This window comes from Eptatretus burgeri, chromosome 18 (genome assembly GCF_056783735.1).
Source record: "Eptatretus burgeri isolate ZD-2024b chromosome 18, Ebu_testis_v1, whole genome shotgun sequence".
NCBI lineage: Eukaryota > Metazoa > Chordata > Myxini > Myxiniformes > Myxinidae > Eptatretus > Eptatretus burgeri.
In genome coordinates this window covers 8,212,539-8,233,839 of record NC_140978.1, presented here as the reverse complement: position 1 = coordinate 8,233,839, position 21,301 = coordinate 8,212,539, and the positions used below count along the sequence as shown (strand labels likewise).

The following is a 21,301-nucleotide window of genomic DNA, read 5'->3' as shown; positions in this document are numbered from 1 at the left end:
CTCCACCACCAAAGGTGGAGAGTCTTCACCATTGAGTTTTCACTTGTTACTTGCAAAAATCAAAGATTTTTCAATTATATTGATTGGTTGCATGCGTTATTCTGTTTGTCCGTTTGTAACTAGGTGAAAAAAAATTTTTGGTTAGTATGTTGGTCTGTAGTTTGTGTCTGTCGCGTCTGTTGTGTCAATCGGTCACACGATTTTTGGCCACAGTTTTCCAGCAATTGTTCTGAAATTTTTTGTGCTTGCAGGTGACTGGCCAAGGACAGTAATGCTCAATTTTGATGAAGATCCGAATCCGGATCCGGATCTGAGAATTTTTTATCGTGATTCTTCACAATTGAGAGATGGGGCTAAAAACGATATATACGACGTCCGTCTAAAACAGTGGTTCTTAACCTTTTTACCACCACGTCCCCTCTCGTAGTTGGTCCTTGCCTCCACACCCCCCCCCCTCACATCTTCAACCAAATGATTAAAAATCCCTCCTGAATTAAAAGGAAATGCTGAAAAAAATGCATGTTTTTAGTCTTTTTATTGAACAAAGAATTCTGTATCAGCAACACTCATATACACAGCATATCTCATGAGATACTTGACATTGCTTTTTAGCTACCAGATGTTGAATGCATGGTTGAATGCCAGAGAGAGCACAAGTGGTCGGGCGCACCGTGGTCGGGATGGCTCGGAGGACTCCTCCTCCCAGAAGGGCCAGAGAAGGAGGAGAGAATGACTGGAGTGTGAAGAAGAGGTGCCAAAAAGAGAGAACTGAGGGCAGACCAGGTGAAGCTCAGAAAGAAGGGTTGTAGAGCATGGAAAAAGGAAGAGGCTCCACGAGGGCTGAGTCGAGACAGACACCCACGTAGTGTGGAACTTTTGGGAAAAGAAGTTCGCTCTTGGTTTTGTTTTGTTTTCATTGCTGGCTCTGTTTCGTCATTGCTCGGGGAGGACGGCTCTCAGAAACAGGGACACTGTTCCCAAGCAATACCATCACCCTGCATTCCACGCATCGCCAAAGGAAAGACCTCGCTTGAAATTAGGATATAACTAATTACCTAATTAACCCTTTAACCCCAGAGTCCATTTTCATTGCAATTTTTTTTCCCTGCAGTTTATATAAGGCTCGTGGAAAGATGTCACAGCTCACACATGTACACGCACACACATGCCCACGCAGACAGAGACACCAGCCAACACAGCTATTGGTGTCGCTTTTCTCTCCGCAGTCAGTGAGGCATTATTTTTGTTTCGAAGAAAGCTTTTGTTTAGAAATCACCCAATAGGATGCTAACTGATGGGGTTTGTCTGTTTTCTGTCGTCAAAATGCTGAGTGTTAAGCGAGGAAGTAGCATGCACAATTTTTAAAGCCAGTTGTATGCCTTTCTGTGTTCAGAATCAAACCACCATCTTTCCAGACTGAGTGGACACTCTGACCACAATGCCGCTGAGTCTAGGAAATATTCTTTCAACAAAGAATTTTGAGATTGGTTCTTAGATTACCTTTGTTTACTAGTGGAAGTGCATGAATAGTGAAGTGGTTCGATTCCGACCACGAACAAAGGGTTGACCTTTGCAGTGTAATTTTATTTTTTTCTATTCCGCTGCATGTTTGAAATTTAAGCCACCGGAAGGTAGGATTTAGGAAATTGAGTAGTTCCCAATAATAACACTTTCATATCACATTCCCAGTCATGTGTTAATTTGGGACAAGGAAAGGTTTAGCAGCCTTAAAATAAGCATTCCATGTCGACATTTGTAATAACATTTTTTTTGCTGTTCTTTTGCTTGTGGAAGTCCTTGAAGTATGGTACTACAATGTCACTGGTGCGTATAGAATAGAGACTGCATGAAGTTGTTTTCTGAAGAGTCGGAGGGTGAGCATGGCAATGCATGTTTTGGCTTCTCCCAATCGTACACGATCCAAATATCTTGACTTGGACACAAAATTTTGAGACCCCTTCTCTTTCTAAAATTTCAATCCCTTGTGTATTTCATGTTAAATTACCATTACCACCAGTGGCAATTTTTAATTACATGTACGTTTGCTGAAAGTTTTGACTTCTTCACAATGCACTTTTAAAAATTATAGGTCAATGAAGTTCAATTCATCTGCAATGGTTTATTTTTCCAGGATACAGTATTTTGATACATTATTTAAAAACGGAAAAGGAATATGAGGCACAGAAACAAGGAATGTTTGAACAAGTGTCTCTTTGAAATGTAGATGCCTGCCAAGTCCAACCTTTCCCACTCCTGCATCAAATTTCCTTTCCACCCCTGCCCTCCCTGCTCCCAACTTGCTGCTCTTGAATTTTCTGCAGGCCTGCTGGCAGACTTGCTCTGTGGGAGTCGATGATGCTGAGCAAGCAGAAAGAGGCTTTGATGGAGGTGCGCAGACAACTTGTGGAGGGAGCAGGCAAGGCAGGTCTACCCATAAGAACATCCATTGGTGAGGTTCTTTTCTTGTAAAATTGCATAGAAAAACGCATTTCTTATTCAACAGAATATTGCTCAACTCGGAGTTTTTTTCATTGGCCATGATGCATGTGACAAAGTTTCATTTTAAAATAAATAGTGTTTGTCAACTACAAAACAAAGACTATAGAGTATAAAAACAGCAAATAATACCTTAAAACCCATAGAGTTAAATAATAAGAGTGCATCCACTCTCCATGGAAACTGCAGGAAGGGTCAGGTTATTATCCTCTTTGGGGTATATCGATTACAGAACATCTAGGCTCTTGTCCGTTAGTCTGTGGTAGACGTGATGAGCATAGAATGCCTAAGGATGTCTGGATTCTGCCAAATTTTTTTTTTTAGTGTTACACAGCAGTATGGACTGTTTAAAAAGGTAATCGTGAATGTTTTTGGTTTATATTTTTTACTTCTGGTAGACTTGCCTCACGAAACGCCATTGGCAATGTGTTATCTATACACGTTAACACTGCGTTTGTCCAAGGGGGGGGGGGGACCCCATGGGGACAGGGGATATTATTAGGATTAATATTGTTTTGTAATAACATAAATATTGTGACAGTTTTGGAAGTGTACCCTGGGGGAGAGCATACATGGACATGAAGGTGACCCGATGATGAATTATTTCAATAGTCTTATATGTAGGTTGACCCCTTGTGTAAGGGTTTGGGGTGACATGCGTTGAGGTTTTTTTTAATTTTTTGTCAACATTGTCAAGGCTCATATGAGAGCTAACACACAATGCACAGCAAGGGGGGCATGAGACAAGAGCGGTGGGAGAGGGAAGGACAAAATAGTGGGGAACAGAGACATTAGATCTATGGAAGGGAGAGGGATTGGACGGGGAACATGGGGTATACAAGATGGACATTACAGGGGCTTTCAGGAAGGAAAGCGGTGAATTTGAAGGAGGTGGGATTGGGGTGGATTAACGGCGGTAGAAAAGATCGAGGTTTTGGATGGGGGAAGATAAGAGGTGGTGGTGAACGGCTGTTTTGAATGCCTGGAGGGAAGAATGGGATTGAAGAGAGTGCGGAGTTTATTCTAAAGGCGGGAAAAAAGAAGAATGAAAGAGTGAAGGTGAGCAGTGATTCCTGATTTTGGTAGTTTTAGCAGAAGGGGGTTTCTGGCAGATTTTGAGCGCCCTGTGGAAATATGGGGGTGGGGGGACAGAGCGGGGGGGGGGTGACCGGAGAAGAAACGGTGGAAGACAGAAAGACCATCGACCTGCCTGCGGTGAGAGTGTGAGAGGCCCAAAGACTCAGCCTCACCGCAGGAGATGCCAATGATCCGAAATGCCTTGGTTTCCACAGCTTGAAGCCGAGAAAGGTGGGAGGCAGGAGCACCAGCCCAAAGGGGAGAGCAGTGCTCCATCAGGTTGCAGATGAAAGCTTTGTATGTGGTCAGGAGCTCACCATTGAGAAATAAGGCCAAAAACTACATATAGCATTATATATCTCAAAATGTTGTTGACTGATTTGGATGAAACATTGATGGATCGGTTGGGTTGGTGACAAGAATAGGTCGATTCGATTTTGGTTCAGGTCCAGATGCAGATCAGCCCTATCAGTGGGATACAAAACGTAAACTCAATTATAAATGAACAGGAAATGAATATATGTATATGTGGAAAAAATTACATTCCCAGAGCAGTAATTGAATCCAGATTCTCTGGAAATCCGTACCAGTGCTTTGCCATCTGAGCTATCGGTGCGACCCACCAGCTGAATACGCAATTCTCCCACATATAGATGCCACTCTCTCTCACCTGCTGCTCCCGGGGCACTCACTGCCAACCATATGAGCAGGCAAGGGCCTGTCCATGAGAGGGTCTTCCCCTTGTGGGGGGACAATTACACCACCGTTATTATTCACCACAGGGGGGTGTTGCAACAATTATAAATGAACAGGAAATGATTATATGTATACGTAGGGAAAAAAATTACATGCCCAGACCAGGAATTGAATCCAGATTCTCTGGAAATCCATACCAGTGCTTTGCTATCTGAGCTATCTGGGTGACCCACAGGCTGAATAAGCAATTCTCCCACATATAGATGCCACTCTCTCTTCCCTGCTGCTTCTGGGGCACAGTTAAAACATGCAGACACTTATTGAAGCAGCTAGAGTATGACAGATGACATTTGAGTGGAGTTGAAGGCACTTTAATCGGGAAGGTGTTGGGAGTTTCCCTTTATCGTAACATGACAGAACTTGTTAATTTCCTTATTCTTATGATTAGTATGGGAGATTGGCAACATGTGAAAATGACCTTTTGCATAGTTGTAAACACAAGTACCCTTTTGCAGATTATCGTTGTGGTCATTCTTGAGGAAAGTCATCTCTTTTAATGACTTGTGTATGCTAACAAAGTTATTAAAGTGATTTTGAGCCAGTCTATTTTTCTTCTTGGCAATTGATATGGATGCTATAGAGGAGATTGAGGAGCAAAATTATGTTTGAGGCAACATTAACACTTCCAGCTTGAACATGGGAGCTCCAGGTCTCACGTTTTTCATGCCTTTGCAAACCAATTTGAGAATCACACTGATAGCAAATAAATCTGTTCTATGCAGCAAATCTGCTGGCTGTGTCACCATTATTGGTGCCTGGTTATGTCACTGAGGTGTCCTATTGCAGGGAACATATTCTTGTGGTTAGCCATCAACAAAGCAGCATGCTTGGGTTTGAACCCACAATCATCAATCACAATACTGTACTGAAACTCAACCAGTTGAGCCAACCCAGAACCTGCTTACAATATCGGAAAAACAGCAGAAACATCTGATAAAATCTGCAAAGCTGGAGGAGACCGTATAATAAGCAAAGTTTGTGATAAGCGGTTTCTGAAAACAACATAACAAACGGCCTGCAGATGTATGTTGAAGTTCCTTATCGCTCTGTCGTGTTTGTCTGTCCGGGAAGCATTTTTTTGTGAAATTCGGAAGAAAATGTTTGGTTATTTACCGTGGTCTCTGGCACCATCTTTCGATTTTAGCTGGGACTGCATCTTATTTCCTTCTCCTTTGTATTTACTTTTGCACATTTCTGTTTTATTCGATTTGAAATGTTTATTTTATTTTTTGTCTTTTATTCAGAAATAAAAAGAAGCTTCATTTTTTCAAAGATAGCTGTGTTTTGTACAGCTTTGGGAATGCAAGCTTAACCTAAGATTGTGATGGTACTCCAGCCAAATCCCCTGATAAATGTTTTGTCCAGCACTTTGATTTGTTTCTTTTGCGTGATGGTCTGTGAACTTCGTTGAAACATCTTTGCCCCATTGTTTATGTCTCGACGAAAAGACAAGTTTGTACTTTAAATTTTTTTCAGAGCAGTCGCATCGAGATAACAACTAATCGTGAGTGTGCTATCGAATTAAATCGCGACAAATTCTGCCGTACATGAAAATGAAAACATGTTCAGCCCGGGTTCAAAAATACATGACTGTTTTTATCGAGGATGTGTGCTGAGTTTGTGAGGTTTTTTTTATTTTTTAATGCCTCTTGATTTTAATTCCTCCTCTTCTTTAAAGTTTCAATTGGAAATGACAACTTGTATATCCTCCACATTCTCCTTTGGTTGGTGTTTTTGATTGCTGCTGTTATTATATTTAGTATGTATTAATTATTTTGCTCCATTTTTCCATAATATGTGCTGCATGAAGGGAAGGAAAGTTTTCTTTTCCCTCCTCCCCAAACTGCACTATTCTGTTCCTCTGGAAGCACATGTGCTCATAACTCACAGGGATAGTTCGGAGGTTATTTCCTTTGAGAAAAGAGAAACGCATTACGGCTTGAGTGATTTTATAACCATGATGAACCCACTATCTTTCTTTTTCCAAATGATTGTGTGGCACTTTAACTTCTTTTGTTTTTCTTTTTCAAATATACCTTTTAGTCATATTTTGAGCTTATAAGGACTTTGGGGTGTGAAATATTCGACACAAACTATTTGTGGCATGTTATAACATTGTGGCACTGAAAATAACAAATAAATAAACCCAATACCACCTGATTCCTCCACCAGGGAAGGTGACTGCAGATCAGTTGGAGTCCTACGTACGTGCCTTTCGATCAGATTGGGATTTGTGCGTCTCGCATGCCGGTCTTCTGCAGTTGGGTCTTGCCACTGTGCAAGCCCTGCGCTCTCCGCTTGCAAGCCACCGGGACACCCTGCTGGGTGCTGAGAAGCTGCTTCTGCAAGTAGGTCGACTGGGAATGGCAATGAGAAAACCACCACACCTCTTGGCACACAATTCCAATTATTTTTTATTATTAAGTTTTTTTTAATTTTGGTGGCATTTCTTCGATTTATGTTTACAAGTTTCGAATTGGAATGTGTTTACTCAGGTTTATGTGACATGCTGGTAAAATTATAATGGATTCTTTGAATCAGGAAAGCACCCAGCCTTGAAAATGATGCGAGCCATCTGCTCGGTGCACATTTCCTAATAGTGGGTTTTGTCTTATACAGGTTGACTACTTTCAAAAGGCTTTTTTCATACATTTACCTCCATCACCAAAGGTGGACAGAGGTTATGTTTACCTCTGTCACCGAAGGTAGATGGAGGTTATGTTTTCACCGCTGTCTGTTTTCATGCCTGTCTGGTTGTCTGTGAGGAGGTTATCTAAAAAAGTTATGGACGGATTCAGACAAAACCTGGTCAACAGATTGGGTGTGTGACTACGATGAATTGATTCGATTTTGGTGAAGATCTGGATCTGATAAAAAAAAAATTTAAGTGATTTTTTCACCATTAAGAGATGGGGCCAAAAACAATATCTCAAAACGTTATGGAGATTTTGAAGGACAAAACATTGTGGATGAGTCTGGTTGTTGACAAGAGCCAGCCGATTAGATTTTGGTTCAGGTCCGGATGCAGATCCGGTCTATTAGCGGGATGCAAAACGTAAACTGTTCAGCCTGGCGGAGGCATGCGCTCTACTGAGTACCGTTCTAGTTTAAGACATGCATTCCTAGGGTTGAGAATGGTATGTTCATTGGGGTCAACTTTAGTGTAGTGTTTAAATTGAATAAACAAACAAGCCAACCCTGGAAGGCATTTCATGGATAGGCTGGCGAGTTGAATATTTTAACACTTAAATATGTATTGCACTTCCTTGGAAACACGTTCACTCTTGCTTAGTGTCAAAGCTTTCATCATTTAGAATTAAATGCTTTTTCTTTTTCTTATTTTGTTTGTATTTCATTTTTCTATCCAGTGTTATTAATTTGTACTTTTGTCACAAAACAGAGCAAAAAGTTACAAACATTGATGGGTTTCTTTAATGGTAACTTGAACAGACATCTTTGCCGACTGTTATAGTTTTTGTTTCCATCAAACCACGCTGTGTTTTCTGAGGCTCAATGTTTCTAGAATTTACGGCAGGCCGACTTTTCAAATGCAAACGCCCACCATGATGTTTCTTGACCACCCTCATCCCGGAAAAGTTTGCCCCACCTCTCGAGAGCTCCTCCTATTCCCAAACTATTAGGCAGTTTTACATACCACCACAAATGCACATCCAATGCCTCCCCCACATTTGTCTTGAATCTCTGGAGGTCACTGGGTCACGCATGCTGGGGCTGAACCAGGGGGTGGTCTTCTTCCTCTGACAATGCAACAGTTAAAGTTGGGACTTTTATTCTGAAATGAGGTCTTTGAGTGAGAACTCATAGGAAGCCACTGAGGAAATGCCTTTGCTTTTAAGAGATGAAGACTTTGCGATCATTGGTTGCTGCTCCGCACAAGTGAAAACGCTCATGGCGTCGACCCTTTACTTGCATAACAGAGCAGAAAGTTACAAGCACTTGTCATCCTTCCTGTATAGTATTCACGAGCCTCTTTTGAAGCCACTGATGAAATTATTCCGTTAATACATCCCATCACAAAGTTTCAATTGTGTTTGCTGAAAATCATTTTGTACTTGTGCATTTTGTAGATACTGTACATTGTTTATTACTCTGAGGTGTCAGAAAATAATTGACTATTTTGTGGCTATATATATATATATATATATATATATACTAAGGCTTACAGGATTGCTTTTTTAACATGATTATTATATTGCATGATGCGTTCGTGTTTGTTCCCAGCTGTACTGACTTTGTTTAACGTTGAATGACTATTCCTGTTCTACGCTCAAATCAGTTAACTGTCTGTCTGTCTGTCTGTCATGTTCTTGGAATCGATCATTGGGGTCAACAAAAAAACAACAATCTTCCCAAGAGAATATTTAACTCATTAACAACTGGATTAAATATTGTACATTTGGTCTTTTTATATTGTACTTTTATGAGCTTCATGATTATGCAAGACGGAAAAAAAACTTACATTTTTCATCTTTCACTGAAACTCTCACGTCTAGCCTTTTCTGCACATTACCATCTGACCTCCGAGGCCATGTGGTAAGGGATATTCACATAACCCTTTGAGAAATTTGCAAGGACTATCAGTCTTCTTCTCTGTTGCTTTATATGAGATATATAAGGGAGGATGTTTTTGAATTTTTTTAATGACCATACACCTGGGAACAAATGCAAATACATCATGATGTAGCAGGTTATGTTATTATTATTATTTTTTTATTATTATTATTGGTGAAGCAGGACAATTGAGACAGCACACTTACCTTTGAGCTGCGTCGTCCATCAATTCCTGGCCAGGCTCGCACCTGTCAGATTGGTGCTTCACAGGCAGCACGTTTTATCAGAGTACACCCTTATTCAGATGCAGTTAAGCCGGGTGTCCCATGTGCTAGCATTACTTGATGGATGTTAACTATACCTCGGTGTTATCCACAAAGACTAGATCAGTTATCAGCCAGCACCCTGGCCATATTCCAAATTCCTGCCATCTTCCAACCGTCAAGCTTGTCTCCCCATGGCTGACCTCACAAGGTGGAATGAAAAAATAATTCCTCTACATCCCTCATGAGATCTGCTAATCTTAGATGGGAATTTGATGAGTACCTCGTCGGATTCAATGGAAAAATATAATCACAGATTTCTATAGCGTTTTCTAATTTAGCAAAGAGCTTAAGTTGCAAATTGTATTTAAAAGTCTAAAACTTAAGGTTCTCTCATTTAAGTACGACCTTCAGTTGAGAGTATTTTTCAGATATTGTCAGTCAAAACAATCCAGTTGATGAAAAAGCCTAATTGTGTTTATTTATTTATTTATTTATCTGCCTCGTTGATTACTACAGATGAGTTACTACGCTCATTTCTTGTGAGCAATTGTGTTTATAGATTTGGAACAGATGTTTGTGTTTGTTCTGCTTTCTTAATCGGGGAAATGACTATTCTTTGTGCCCGCAACCACATTTGTATTTACAGGACTTGAACTCGAATAATTTAATTCCTCGTCGAGCCAATTTTTTGAGATATTAATATGAAAAGAAGACTATACATTAATTTTATACTTTTTAATAAGTATTGCTGGGAAGGGATTAATTTAGCTGTTTTTTTTTTCTTAATGAGCATGACCCTTGTGCTCTTTTATTAATTTACTTTCTTTGCTTTTGAGTTATATTTTTCGAATTCGGGAGATCTATTTAGTGTACATTGTCTGAAAAGTGATGACTTACCTCAACCTCGCAGTTATCTCATTTTAAGCGTTGCAAGTTATTTTAGTTGAGTGTGGTGTTGTTCACTTGCTGCATTAAATCATTGTTCAACTGACCATTAAACAACATTCTGAAGAGGTGCAAAGCCCATGTTTGTTTAAAGCTCCTGTTTCCCACAAAGCCTTTATTATCCTGGGGATCACAGCCTAACTTAGCAACTGCTTGCCTGAAGAAAGCTTTACAAATGGCTCTCTGCCTTTGCACAAAGGACCTTCCACCATATTAGGCTCCCACAAAGCTAGTGACAGAGCTTGAACAAAGCAATTAACAAGCTGTCACCCTTAATAACATTCACAACTCTTTCGACGTGTCTGTGGCACGGCATGCATTGCCAGCCTTGGGTACGATCTAGCCTCAAGTGAGTGCTGCTGCTGCTACTGTTACTTGTGACCATCCCTTCAGACCCTGGTCTTTAATGAAAGCAAAATGAGTTATATTTTCTGGGCATGCAAGTGAACATGTTTGTATTTGATGCTCTTCTAATACTCGTATAGTGTAAACAAAAGGCCTACATTTAAATTTTCTTGTATCCCAGTTGTAAGATGAGTCCAAAGGTAAAAGGCTGTATAATATCACCTCATACATTGTACCTTATTCTGGGCTACCAGAAAATGGTTAACTGAACTATTTCATTGAACTATATTTCTCACACACTTTTCTTTTCTTTAAAAAAAAAAATTATGACTAAGACTCGTTGGGTTTGGACAGGGACCTTTATTGGCATGAATAGTACAACCAACCCCCTCTTGTTTCAACTCCTAAGATCCAGGCTTTCTGCCGTTGCACAAAGCTCGCTCTTCCATGAACCTATATTTTCATATGTCATCATCATCATTGTCATCACTGTCAACTAATCCCATTCTACCTTTAAAATACATCTACAGTCCATTCATGATTTCCTTAAGTATCTCTTAACTTCTAAGCAGGGAAGTTTAGCCAGCTTAGTAGCCCACAATGGCTGACTCTTTTCAAAAGATATCACGTGATGTGATCTTGTAATGTACACAATCTAAATGCAGATGAAACAAAAAGGGCATCATGCTTTGAAATGCAACAACCCCTGCTGGCAGTGCACTTGGATGGCAGCTTTCGTTTGTTTTCACTGGAGAGCAAATCCCTGACCAGATTGCTCAGAGGAAAGCACACTAACAACTGAATTGTTCTACCAACACCCCTCCCCCACCCCCTACTACCACCTCATCCCCACCATTTTATTTCTATTCTTTTCCCTCCCTGATGGCCTCTTCGCACCCCCCCCCCCTTCCACTTTGATAGTAAAGACATATGGCTGACTTTTCATTCTGTCAAGTAGATGTACGTGTATGCGTTTCTGAACTCAGTTTCCCACCCCCATTGCTGTCGATTCCTTTTCCTCCTCTTATTTTATTTCTGATCCTCTACTTTTGTTGAAATTTTTATAATTTTCCCCATTTTCGTATTATTATTTTTTTTTTTTGCAATTGCAGTCGACGACGAAGCCATTTCCTGCTGCTGTTGCAATTTTATTTCTTTATTTTTCTATATACGTTTACACACACCAAATAATGAGCAATCATGAGTAAGTATGTCTGGTGTTGGCTTAATGATTACGGTGGCTGGCTTGGGATCCAAGCGTCCTGAGTTCAAATCCCGCTCAGCTGTTGAATTAATACCAGGTGGGGTTAACTCAGCCTGTCATCCTTCCGAGGTCAGCAAAATGAGTACCAGCATGCTGGTATACTGTGTCGGAATAGCCAAGGAGACTGCTTAGGCAGCACCAACGCTCTGCACAGAGTATAGTCCCGATGTATGGATGATGGAATAGTAAGTATATAATGCATATCAGGCTTTTGTTTACTCGAATAGATCCTACATTGAGTGAAGATTTTACTGATGGCTAAAGATCAATGCACAGAGTTGCCATTTGTAAAATGTAATGCTATTGGTGGAAACCTTAATTTTGTACAAAAAAGATTTCCACTTCAGATGTTATTCAAAGCAGAAACCTTTGTTGTTTGTTTATATGTCTCGTATGTTCTTTGAACTTACTGAAAATGCTATTTTAAAAGAAAATTATTTGTAATATTCATATCATTTATAGCCAGTCATTATTTAAGCCTCGTTTAAGTGCTTTCTCATTGAGAAGGTGACGACATCATTTTTTGGAGTTGTTGACATGTATTGGCCCTGATTATTCCTTTGAATTGTCTTTTCTTGCAGCTGCAATTCCCATATGGAGTGCAGTGTACTTGGCTATATTGAGATTAAACCTTTGTGCTCACCAACAGCCATCTGACAAACTCCTGCCAGGCATTTGCTGAGAATAAAGAAATACTTTGAAGTTTTCCAAAGTTGAGTCGACTCGTAGAATGTTTTGGGTCAACTTTGATTGACGGGAAGCAAACGCTTCGATATATGTTTATTGACCATTTGCAGAAAATTGCTTTGTAGACTGTATTAGGTATCAGATGTGACTTGCGGCAAATATCTGATGCAAGCAACGCCGAGAGGCATTTTTTTTAATGACGATAGTAAACTCAGACAGCAGGAACTTCCGTCCAGAAATCTTCAGACCGAGCCGTGCACAAAAGGAGGGGGTGGGGGGGGGAATCTGGAATGAGCATAAAGTATTTATCTTGGTTCCTGTCTGCTCTTCCGACAACTATTACCTCGTCATTATCTTTATGACTCCACTAAAGATGGAATCCATATTAATGTTCTGCTCTTAATTGTACTGCCAACCTAAAGTTACCAACTATTTTCCTTCGGTCCTACATGTAGTGCACTTTGCTTTTGTTATTATTGTTTTGAAGATGAAAACTTGACTCCATCAATGTCGATGTGATCATGTTGTATTTGGATCTAAACTTGTACCTCCTTTCATCCACATTTTTACACTTCCTCATGTGTACCTATCGAAGCCACCATTTTAAAGTCCAAGGGTATTTTTTCAAATATATATATATATTTTTTTTTAATCAAGCTTTCATCATCCTTTTATTTTTTGCCTTTCGGTTGTTACTTGAACTTTATATTCTCAATGTATTCAAACTATTTGTATTCTTGACCTTTTTGTGGATTTTTATTTTCTATTGAGAGTGATTCCATGGAAGAACTGAATGTTGTACATCTTTTACAATGGATGTTGAGGTTCAGTCTCTTCCTCAAATTATTATTATTTTGCTCCATTGTTACAAACAATGGGTCATTCTGGAGATATTCTCTCCCACTCTCATCTTTTACTGCAGGAAATTCCCATGCTCTCACTCCCTCTATCATGAATCACTGGCAAACCTCCCATTCTACATCTGTGGCGAACCATGAGGAGAGGTGTATTCTCTGGAACCTGAAGGATTGATTCATCACTATAAACTGTCTTGGACAGACTGTCTAAACTGTCTTACATGTGTTGTCTGACAAATGGAACATGTCTTTCCATCTCCTAGCTGGCATCTAAGGCTTGCTAATGCAAGGGCCATGCCACTACTTTCCAGCTACAAGGTTTTCATCTGCAGCTTGATGGAGACTGCTATCCCCTTTGGGCTGGCACCTCTGCCTCACACCTTGCTCAGCTTGATGCCGTGGAAACCAAGGCTTACAATATCATTAGAATCTCCTCTGATGAAGCTAAGTATATGGGCCTATCCTATTCACAATTCAGACAGGTCGGTGGTATGTCTTCCACCACCTCCTTTCTGTTATTGTACCTCTGTTCTTTTTGTGCTCTGTCTTGGCTTGGTGGTCAAGGGTAAGTTGGTGGCCTTTCAGTATGTTTTTTTAAAAAATTTTTACTGCCTTTCTTCATGGCTCATTCTGCGAAACCCTCTTTTATTCCCTTCACTTATCACAGGTCCAGCCATATGAAACCCTCAAACAAGAGTTGAGGAGCATCTCCCTGGACATATATTGGGCATGCGACACAGTCTGGCATCCTGCTCTGCTTGCCAAGCATGCTCATGCCTGCAGCATACAAGGCCGCTCTGGTGCATTCCTCAATTCATGCATTCAACGCATTGCTATCAATGGAACTCTCTCCTATCCTCTCCCAGGGGAAGTAGAAGTGCTCAAATGCAGTATTTTAAGCCCAGTCTTCAGTCATGTATGTAAATCATCTCTTCAATGCTTTGAAAAAAACGCTTCCTTTTTACAGATGACTCCACATTGTGTCATACAGTAACCCATCTCACAAACAGGCAAAAACAGCAGCTGCATCACTCTGTTGATCTGGAATTGATTACATGTGTTGTCTGACAAATGGGACATGTCTTTCCATCCTGGCAAATCTCAGTCTTACCCCGTTGGTCTGGTAGGATTGTCATATGACTCCACCTATCTATTTTCATGGTCAGCTAATTGAAGAGATTCGGTATTTCAAACCTCTGTGCCTCATCATCAGTCATGATATCTGTTGGACTGACCAGGTAGCAAAACTGACCTCCAAAGCCAGCTGCAGACTGGGCATCCTCCCTCCCCCATTCCAAGTCATTCCTTGAAAAATCAAAACTACTTGGCCTATAAATCCTTTGTCCACACTGTGATGAGACCAAAAAGCACAAGGTTGACTGCTCTAATCTTCCAGGCAGGTGGTGGTTGTTTTGTTGTTTTTTTTTAACTACCTCTCCTCCAGTCTTAGCTCCCTCTGCTTTCCCAGCCGTCCAACCATCCTCACCTCCTTCAGGATGCAGTCTTCCAGTTACCCCCTCCTGCATAAATTTCCAAAATTCAGACTTAAAACTGGACACCAACTCGTGTCCCATTTTTATTCTGTTTGTGGAACTATATTCTGGATGTGGTTCAATCGCTCGTGCTTCAAGCATGGTGCACCACCATCTCAACTCCAACCCTCCCTGCAATCTTTTCTCTTCTCTTCTCATTAACACCCCCAACAATCTCCTTACACTTGCAGGACTTAATCCTCGAAGCAAATCCAGGGCGTTTTCTCGAGTGGAATTACTGAAAATTTTTATCTGTACTCTATCTGTTCCCTTGTTGTTCCCTGTACACTGCTGTTGGTGTGTTGTCTCCTCTAGCGGTTGTGTTCTTTTGTGTTCTGCTCTGTTCTAGCTCTTCCATGAGCCTCGACTTTGTATCCAAAAAAAAACCAACGGATTCAAAAGGCCAAGTAAAATTTCACTGTTAAAGTTTGATCGACATCATGTGCATCTGTGGTCCCGGTTGTATTAATGTAGCAAATTTCTACATTGTTGCAAACTTTATTTTGAACAGAACAACTTTTTAATGACCTATGCTAAAAAGTATAGTTTCTCAACACGACTGCACATGCATTGGAGGCAAATCTGAGCAGGAAAACTATTTGCGTTCCCTGTGGAGATGTAAACATCTATTGAGGTCCAAACAAACTCATGCTTGACTATATATAATTATGTAAATATTATAATGCCACAAAAAATTATCTCTGCCTCTTAAATATGATATGCTAATTTGGTACTTTGAATAACATTGGCACTTCCTGCTTCCTTTTCGAAGGATACAAATAGGAAGTTTTAAAATGGACATGTTTGGACTGGTGCTCTGAGCAGTACATCCACGTGGGAGTAAGCTGACGCATACGCCAGCACACATCTGGACACTGCACGCAAACATCCATCTGGAGCACTGTGTTCCTGCTTGCTGCTTACATCCAACTGCCCACATTGTGGATGAACAGGCCAGAATTTTTCCTGCAAATCCCACTACAATTAAGATCCATCAATCAAAACACAAGCTGCCTATTTTATTACCAAGTACTCTTGCTTAGATACTACTTTCGATTTTTGAGAAACAGGGCCATAAGGAATATTCTGGCCTCAAAAACAATGCGAAGATGAATGATGGTTGCTGATTCTCATGAGTGTAAGCATGTGATGATCAGTTATTCTTTCCTAATTCCAAGCACAAGTCAGGAAAAAGAAAAGCTCTGGATTTATTGCACTGTTAAAGTGCATTTGCTTTACATTGGGGACAGTTGTCCTTTTCAAACAATTTTGTTTTTACAAGGTCACAGAAACTCAAACACAAAACTGGCATTGAGAGGGTTTGAGAAGATTGATGCACTGTGAGATGGACAGCCAACTGGCCTTTTTGACTGCAGTTGTCATATGGGCGTGGAAATTAGCACATCTGTTTGGTTCGGGGGGGGGGGGGGAGTTGAATCCAGGCTTACTATAGTGCCACATAATGCATAAAGATGGAAGGATTGCTTGGGATAGTTTTCTTGTTTTGCAACGACTCAAGTGGCTGCTCTTTCTGCCTCTGCTTGCAATTGGTGGTTAGTCATAACTGACTCACCGAAAGAAGCAAGCTTGTTTCTTAAGTCTGCGAAATATTCTGGGGATTTTTATTTTTTCACATTTCGGTGAAGATGGATTATGGATCCTGGAAATTACTTATTTGGTTTTGTTTTGTGCAAGATTGTCCATGTTTCGACTTTTTTCATGATATGAAAACATGGCCTTCAGATATTTGCCAAATCTTAGTCCGGAAAGCTTTAAACCAGACGCATAAGCATTTCCTTTAACTTTTGCCATTTCCGGACCATGTCCCAGTTTGAACATTTTTTGGGAGGTATTGTCTCGTTGAATAAGCCATTCTCCTATGTTAACTAAGTCAATTGTACGTACGTACATATGTACATCTGAAAATCGTAGAAAAATAAACAGGGCTGGCCCGATCTACACCAGATTTTTTTCAGGTCGTGGGCACAACCCTCCCCCCCTTCCCCTTCACAGGGGGTTGGGATGACTTACGACTTTCACGCAATCACCAAATTTTGCATATGTGTTGGTGGTCGTCAAGGTAAACTCCCCCTCCCTCCTCGCTTGCCAATGCTCCTGAAGGGAGCGAGTGTTTCGAGCTTGTAAAAAATTGGACTGGGTGTTGGAATTGTCAGGCAAACTTGGAAATAGCAAAACGTATCATTTTCTCGACGGACACCCAAATGAAACTGATTTAATGTACCATGATCGCAATATGTATGTGTGTGTAAATGTGTGCAGTGCCAGAAGTGTTTAGGATACTCATCATTTTTAAAACATTGAAAATGCATTTTGTGACCATGTTCCTTCAGATACTCAGAAGGCAGATATCAAGTTGTCTCGATTGGGAAAAAATTATTTTTACACAACCCATGACTTCTTGCTTTTGCTTCTCTGCAACTATTTTGGTAATCTCTATTTCTTGTTTGTTTGACGCCTCCATCCTCTGCTTGCTTCGATCATTTTGTCCCCTCTTGGTGTCACCTCAACATTTCAGCTGGCTTTGATCCTGTTGCATGTCCTGCAACATTTCTTGATTTACACCATGTGCCATTTTGTCCCACAATACCATGCATCTCAAATTTTTTTTTTTTCATGTACTGCTCTCCACTTGCAATTCCATCCAGCATAGCACAACTTTCCTGATAAAAATGCCAAACCGCTCTGTGACTCATTTTGTTATACAAGACATGGTGTTTATAAAAGACAAAAACAACATTTTAATATCTGAGGCACTGTGTCTCTTCTTCGCTTAAGTCAGGATATTTCTCCTCCTCCTCCTTCGTATGCAGCACAAGGCTACGGGTAGTATCATTGGCTGAGGGCGCGGCTGTGCCGCTGATGCAATGTGCCCCTATTACCAGTACACTGGCACTCATTTCACCAACCTCTGAAGAATGACAGGCTGAGTCGACCATGCCTGGTGTTAATTCATTGGCCAACTGGCACAAACTCAGGACCCAAAGATCCAAAGTTAGCCACCCTAACCGTGAAGCCGACACCAGGCAGGATATTCCCATTTAATAACACTACATCCATCCTTAAAATTCTGTTTGTATTTGGAATGATCCATATTCAAAACTGAAAGAACCACCAACTTTCACAGCTGTCCATGAAAGCAAAGCTTAGGTCTGAGTTTTAACCACAGTCTCAATCTAGCACATCGTGTACCAGATGTTAACTGATCTCCAAGGGGTGGGGTGGGTCATCACGTGACTCCAATCGACAGATGGTGAGATATAGTTATATTCAACATTGCTTAGACGACGTTGATGAGGTGTTGCCCCACCACCTCCTCACCCCCCTATGCCCTCCCCTACCCACATATCGTCTGTATCTAGTCTCTCATGATTATTAACTGTTTCTGCATGTGAAGTCTTGCTATTGATGAGGAACCGATTGAAGCAACCAAGATGTGGCTGAAGACACAATCTCAAAACTTTTAATTTACTCGCACAGACAGTTTCAATTACAAATGGAGCCAATGCATTGAAGTCAAAGCACACCACGTTAAGGAAAAAAACAGTTGGTGAGTCTTGGACAATTGTCAGTATCACGTTTCAAAAACTTTTTGAATGCCCCTTATAACATTATGCATTGGTTAATGGCTACTGAGTAATAGCCATGGTGGATTGGATTTTAAAAGCTTGTGTGATGATTATATTTTTGAGAAATGCTGCTCCAAGACCTGAAATTGTGGCAGACGTGCATGACTTGGAAGGCATTATTTATGGTGGTCAACATGAAGCAAAAGGCCTCATGTGGTGCTGCCATCAGTTTCCATCTGAGGCCTTTTTCCTCATTCTAACCTCCTTTAGCTTCGTGTTTCTATCCATTTTTGAGCCACCTTGTGAGGACCTGCAGCACAAGGGTTTATCAATTTAATTTGCCCCATGGTGACATCATTACTCATGCACAGGAAGCAAGAAGCTGGGTTAAGCAATGGGTTCACTTCTGTCTGTCTGTTTGTCTATCCGTCCATCTACAAATGTCAGGACCAACTTTATTTCAATTGAACGTTGTATTTTGAACATTAATCATAAAATAAACCGACAGTTTAGCAGGACTTTGGCTCTGAATGGGATCTGATCGCACATGTGCAGAGAGGAGTGAGATACTTTTTGTTTTAGCCTGTCTGGCAGTCAAACAAAATTGAAAATCATTCCAAACAGGAAACGCTGTTTTTAAGGACATCCTAAATAAAGGACACAAACAACAGGCATGAAGAACTAATGTAACATGTTAGATAAGGTTGTGTCAAATATGCTGTGGAATTGGAACTGTGAATTGGAATGCCAGCTGCATGGTGGTAAACTTTTGGAATGTTTTTTTTTTTTTTTTTTTTTTTTTTTTTTTTTTTTTTTGTTATACCACCTTTAAAAAAAATTTTCAGTTGAATTATAAACTTGAGCACTGCTTGGGGTAAGGTGTTCTTTGAACTCTCTCTAGTTGTGTATGCATGTGTGAGCATCCACTGCTGTGAGGCTGCTGGTGCTTTTCTTGTCACCTGTAGTGCTGCATTGTCAGTGGATTTGCACTTTGGATGAAGTGATACTCATTGCAGGGACTCTTTCCAGGATCGAAGTTGTCAGGATCCATATTTTCAGATGTCTGACATACTTTTGGCACTGGTTCTCCACAAATTGGCTTTATTATTTCTTCTGAGGGGTCTACACTTTATTCGAAATCCCCATTTCTGGAGTTGGAACTTTCTTTGTCATTTGTGTGTGTGTGTGTGTGGTTTTTTTTTTTTTTTTTTGTAATCTCCTTTTGCAGATATCAGAAGGTGAAATGGTGTCTTCCCAGAATCAATAAAAAGTTCCCCCACCCCTCCCCCCTTGTTCGATATAGGATTCAGTTTCAAGTATCAAGTTATGATGACATGTGACCAAAACTGCCATCGCCTGCACTCCCTCTGGTCTCCTGCCACCACCCACTAATGTTTATGCTAACATCCAGGATATTGAATGAATTTAAGCTGAAGTGCCATCTAAAAATGGTGAATGCTATTTTCATTACATTTGCGGTCCAATTCCAGAATCTGTATGCACTTTAATGTTCGGTGATACAAAGGTGTACTTAATACAAACTGAGACTGACATCAGTAGAAAACCTCTTTGGCAATGATAACAAGCATCTAATCTCACAAATGATAGCTAAAGCTTGAACAATGCAAAGAACTTGAACAACACTGTGAAAGACACTCCACATTGTTTAGCACTGAAGCAAGTTATTCCATGGAAAATTTACAGGAGCATTTGGATTCATTATATAGCTTTCTTTTGTGGAATTGGGTGTGGGAAAAATGCTTGAAGATTTATTGCAGGTCAACCTCCTACTGCTTCTTCCCATAAAGTGGAATACAATTCAAAGTTTCTATTCTTAGTTTTTATATTCTGGGCACAAGAGTCCATGTCTAGTGGGAAAGAGTCAAACTTGGCTTCTTGACATATGTTTGCCAGAAAACATGCATGAACTCATCAATGCCAGATATTTCCTCAATGTTTTTAATGTCATTTTTGTTTTCCCAAAAAATTGAACGCGACTGTTCATTGCTGATTGCTAAAAAAATTTAATTATCCTATTTCTTTAGTTAAAGTAAAGGTAAACAAAAGCACGTTTTCTGGTGCTGTGTGCAGAGTCTCCGGAATGGTGATATTCCTAAAGTTCTGCTTCAGCTTTGCTCCAGGCTTCAGCACTCTGGTGGTCATGATGACTTCTCTCCATTGGACATCATTTTACTGCTGACCTATGTGTACTCCTTGTCTGGTGCTGAGGCTTTGAATGGAGGAGAGGAGCAGGAGTTAGCTGAGGCAGACCTTTGCAAGGCTCTGTTCCATGCTCTTGGGGACTCGTGCCATTTGTGGGGTTCTTTGGAAGATGGGACAGGTAAGACACAGGAAACCTGAGCTACAATACAATTCTAACCCTGTCAGGTGGAATTGTTTTAGAAACATCACCTATAGCTTTCCCCATACAAATCCAAGTGCATCAATAGCCTCGAACTATTTGTGTAATAATCTCCAATGACATTGTAGTTGAGACCAGACGTTGTTCCTTTGCACAAAATTTTGTCGAGGAAATTAAAGGATACCAATTTTGTGCCCTGTATATGTGTGCCTAAAGTCAGAAGAGCTTCATTAGCTTTCCTCCCTCCCCCTCCCCTCCCCCACCCACCACCACTCCACCTGTACACAACAGAAACTTATTCGGATTTTCCATTTCCGAATGGAAGACATATTGGTACACTTGTGGCAACTCTTATTTAGCTGAGTGAAGCGGGGTCAAGGTCGTTTATTCCTGATGCATGAAACACCCTGCAACCCATGCCTCCAGAAAACGTACTTTTTGGAACGCCAGCTGCATTTTCCATCCAATCATCATGTAACTTTGTTAAAACATTCTCCATAGGGAGGTGCTCCTATGTTGGAAGTTTTGCTTAATCACTCAAGTGGTTACTGTGAA

The 21,301-nt window shown here is 40.6% G+C and overlaps 1 protein-coding gene across 2 annotated transcripts in view; it reads left to right on the top strand.

The window, feature by feature from the left end:
* Positions 1-21,301, top strand: part of SCFD2 (sec1 family domain containing 2) — a 178,698-nt gene that overhangs the window by 42,778 nt on the left and 114,619 nt on the right. For both annotated transcript variants that reach the window (XM_085863582.1, XM_085863583.1), the window contains 3 exons: positions 2,322-2,449; positions 6,502-6,677; positions 20,476-20,725. In XM_085863582.1, coding sequence (XP_085719708.1) covers positions 2,322-2,449; positions 6,502-6,677; positions 20,476-20,725 — 554 coding nt within the window. The remainder of the gene's footprint in view (positions 1-2,321; positions 2,450-6,501; positions 6,678-20,475; positions 20,726-21,301) is intronic.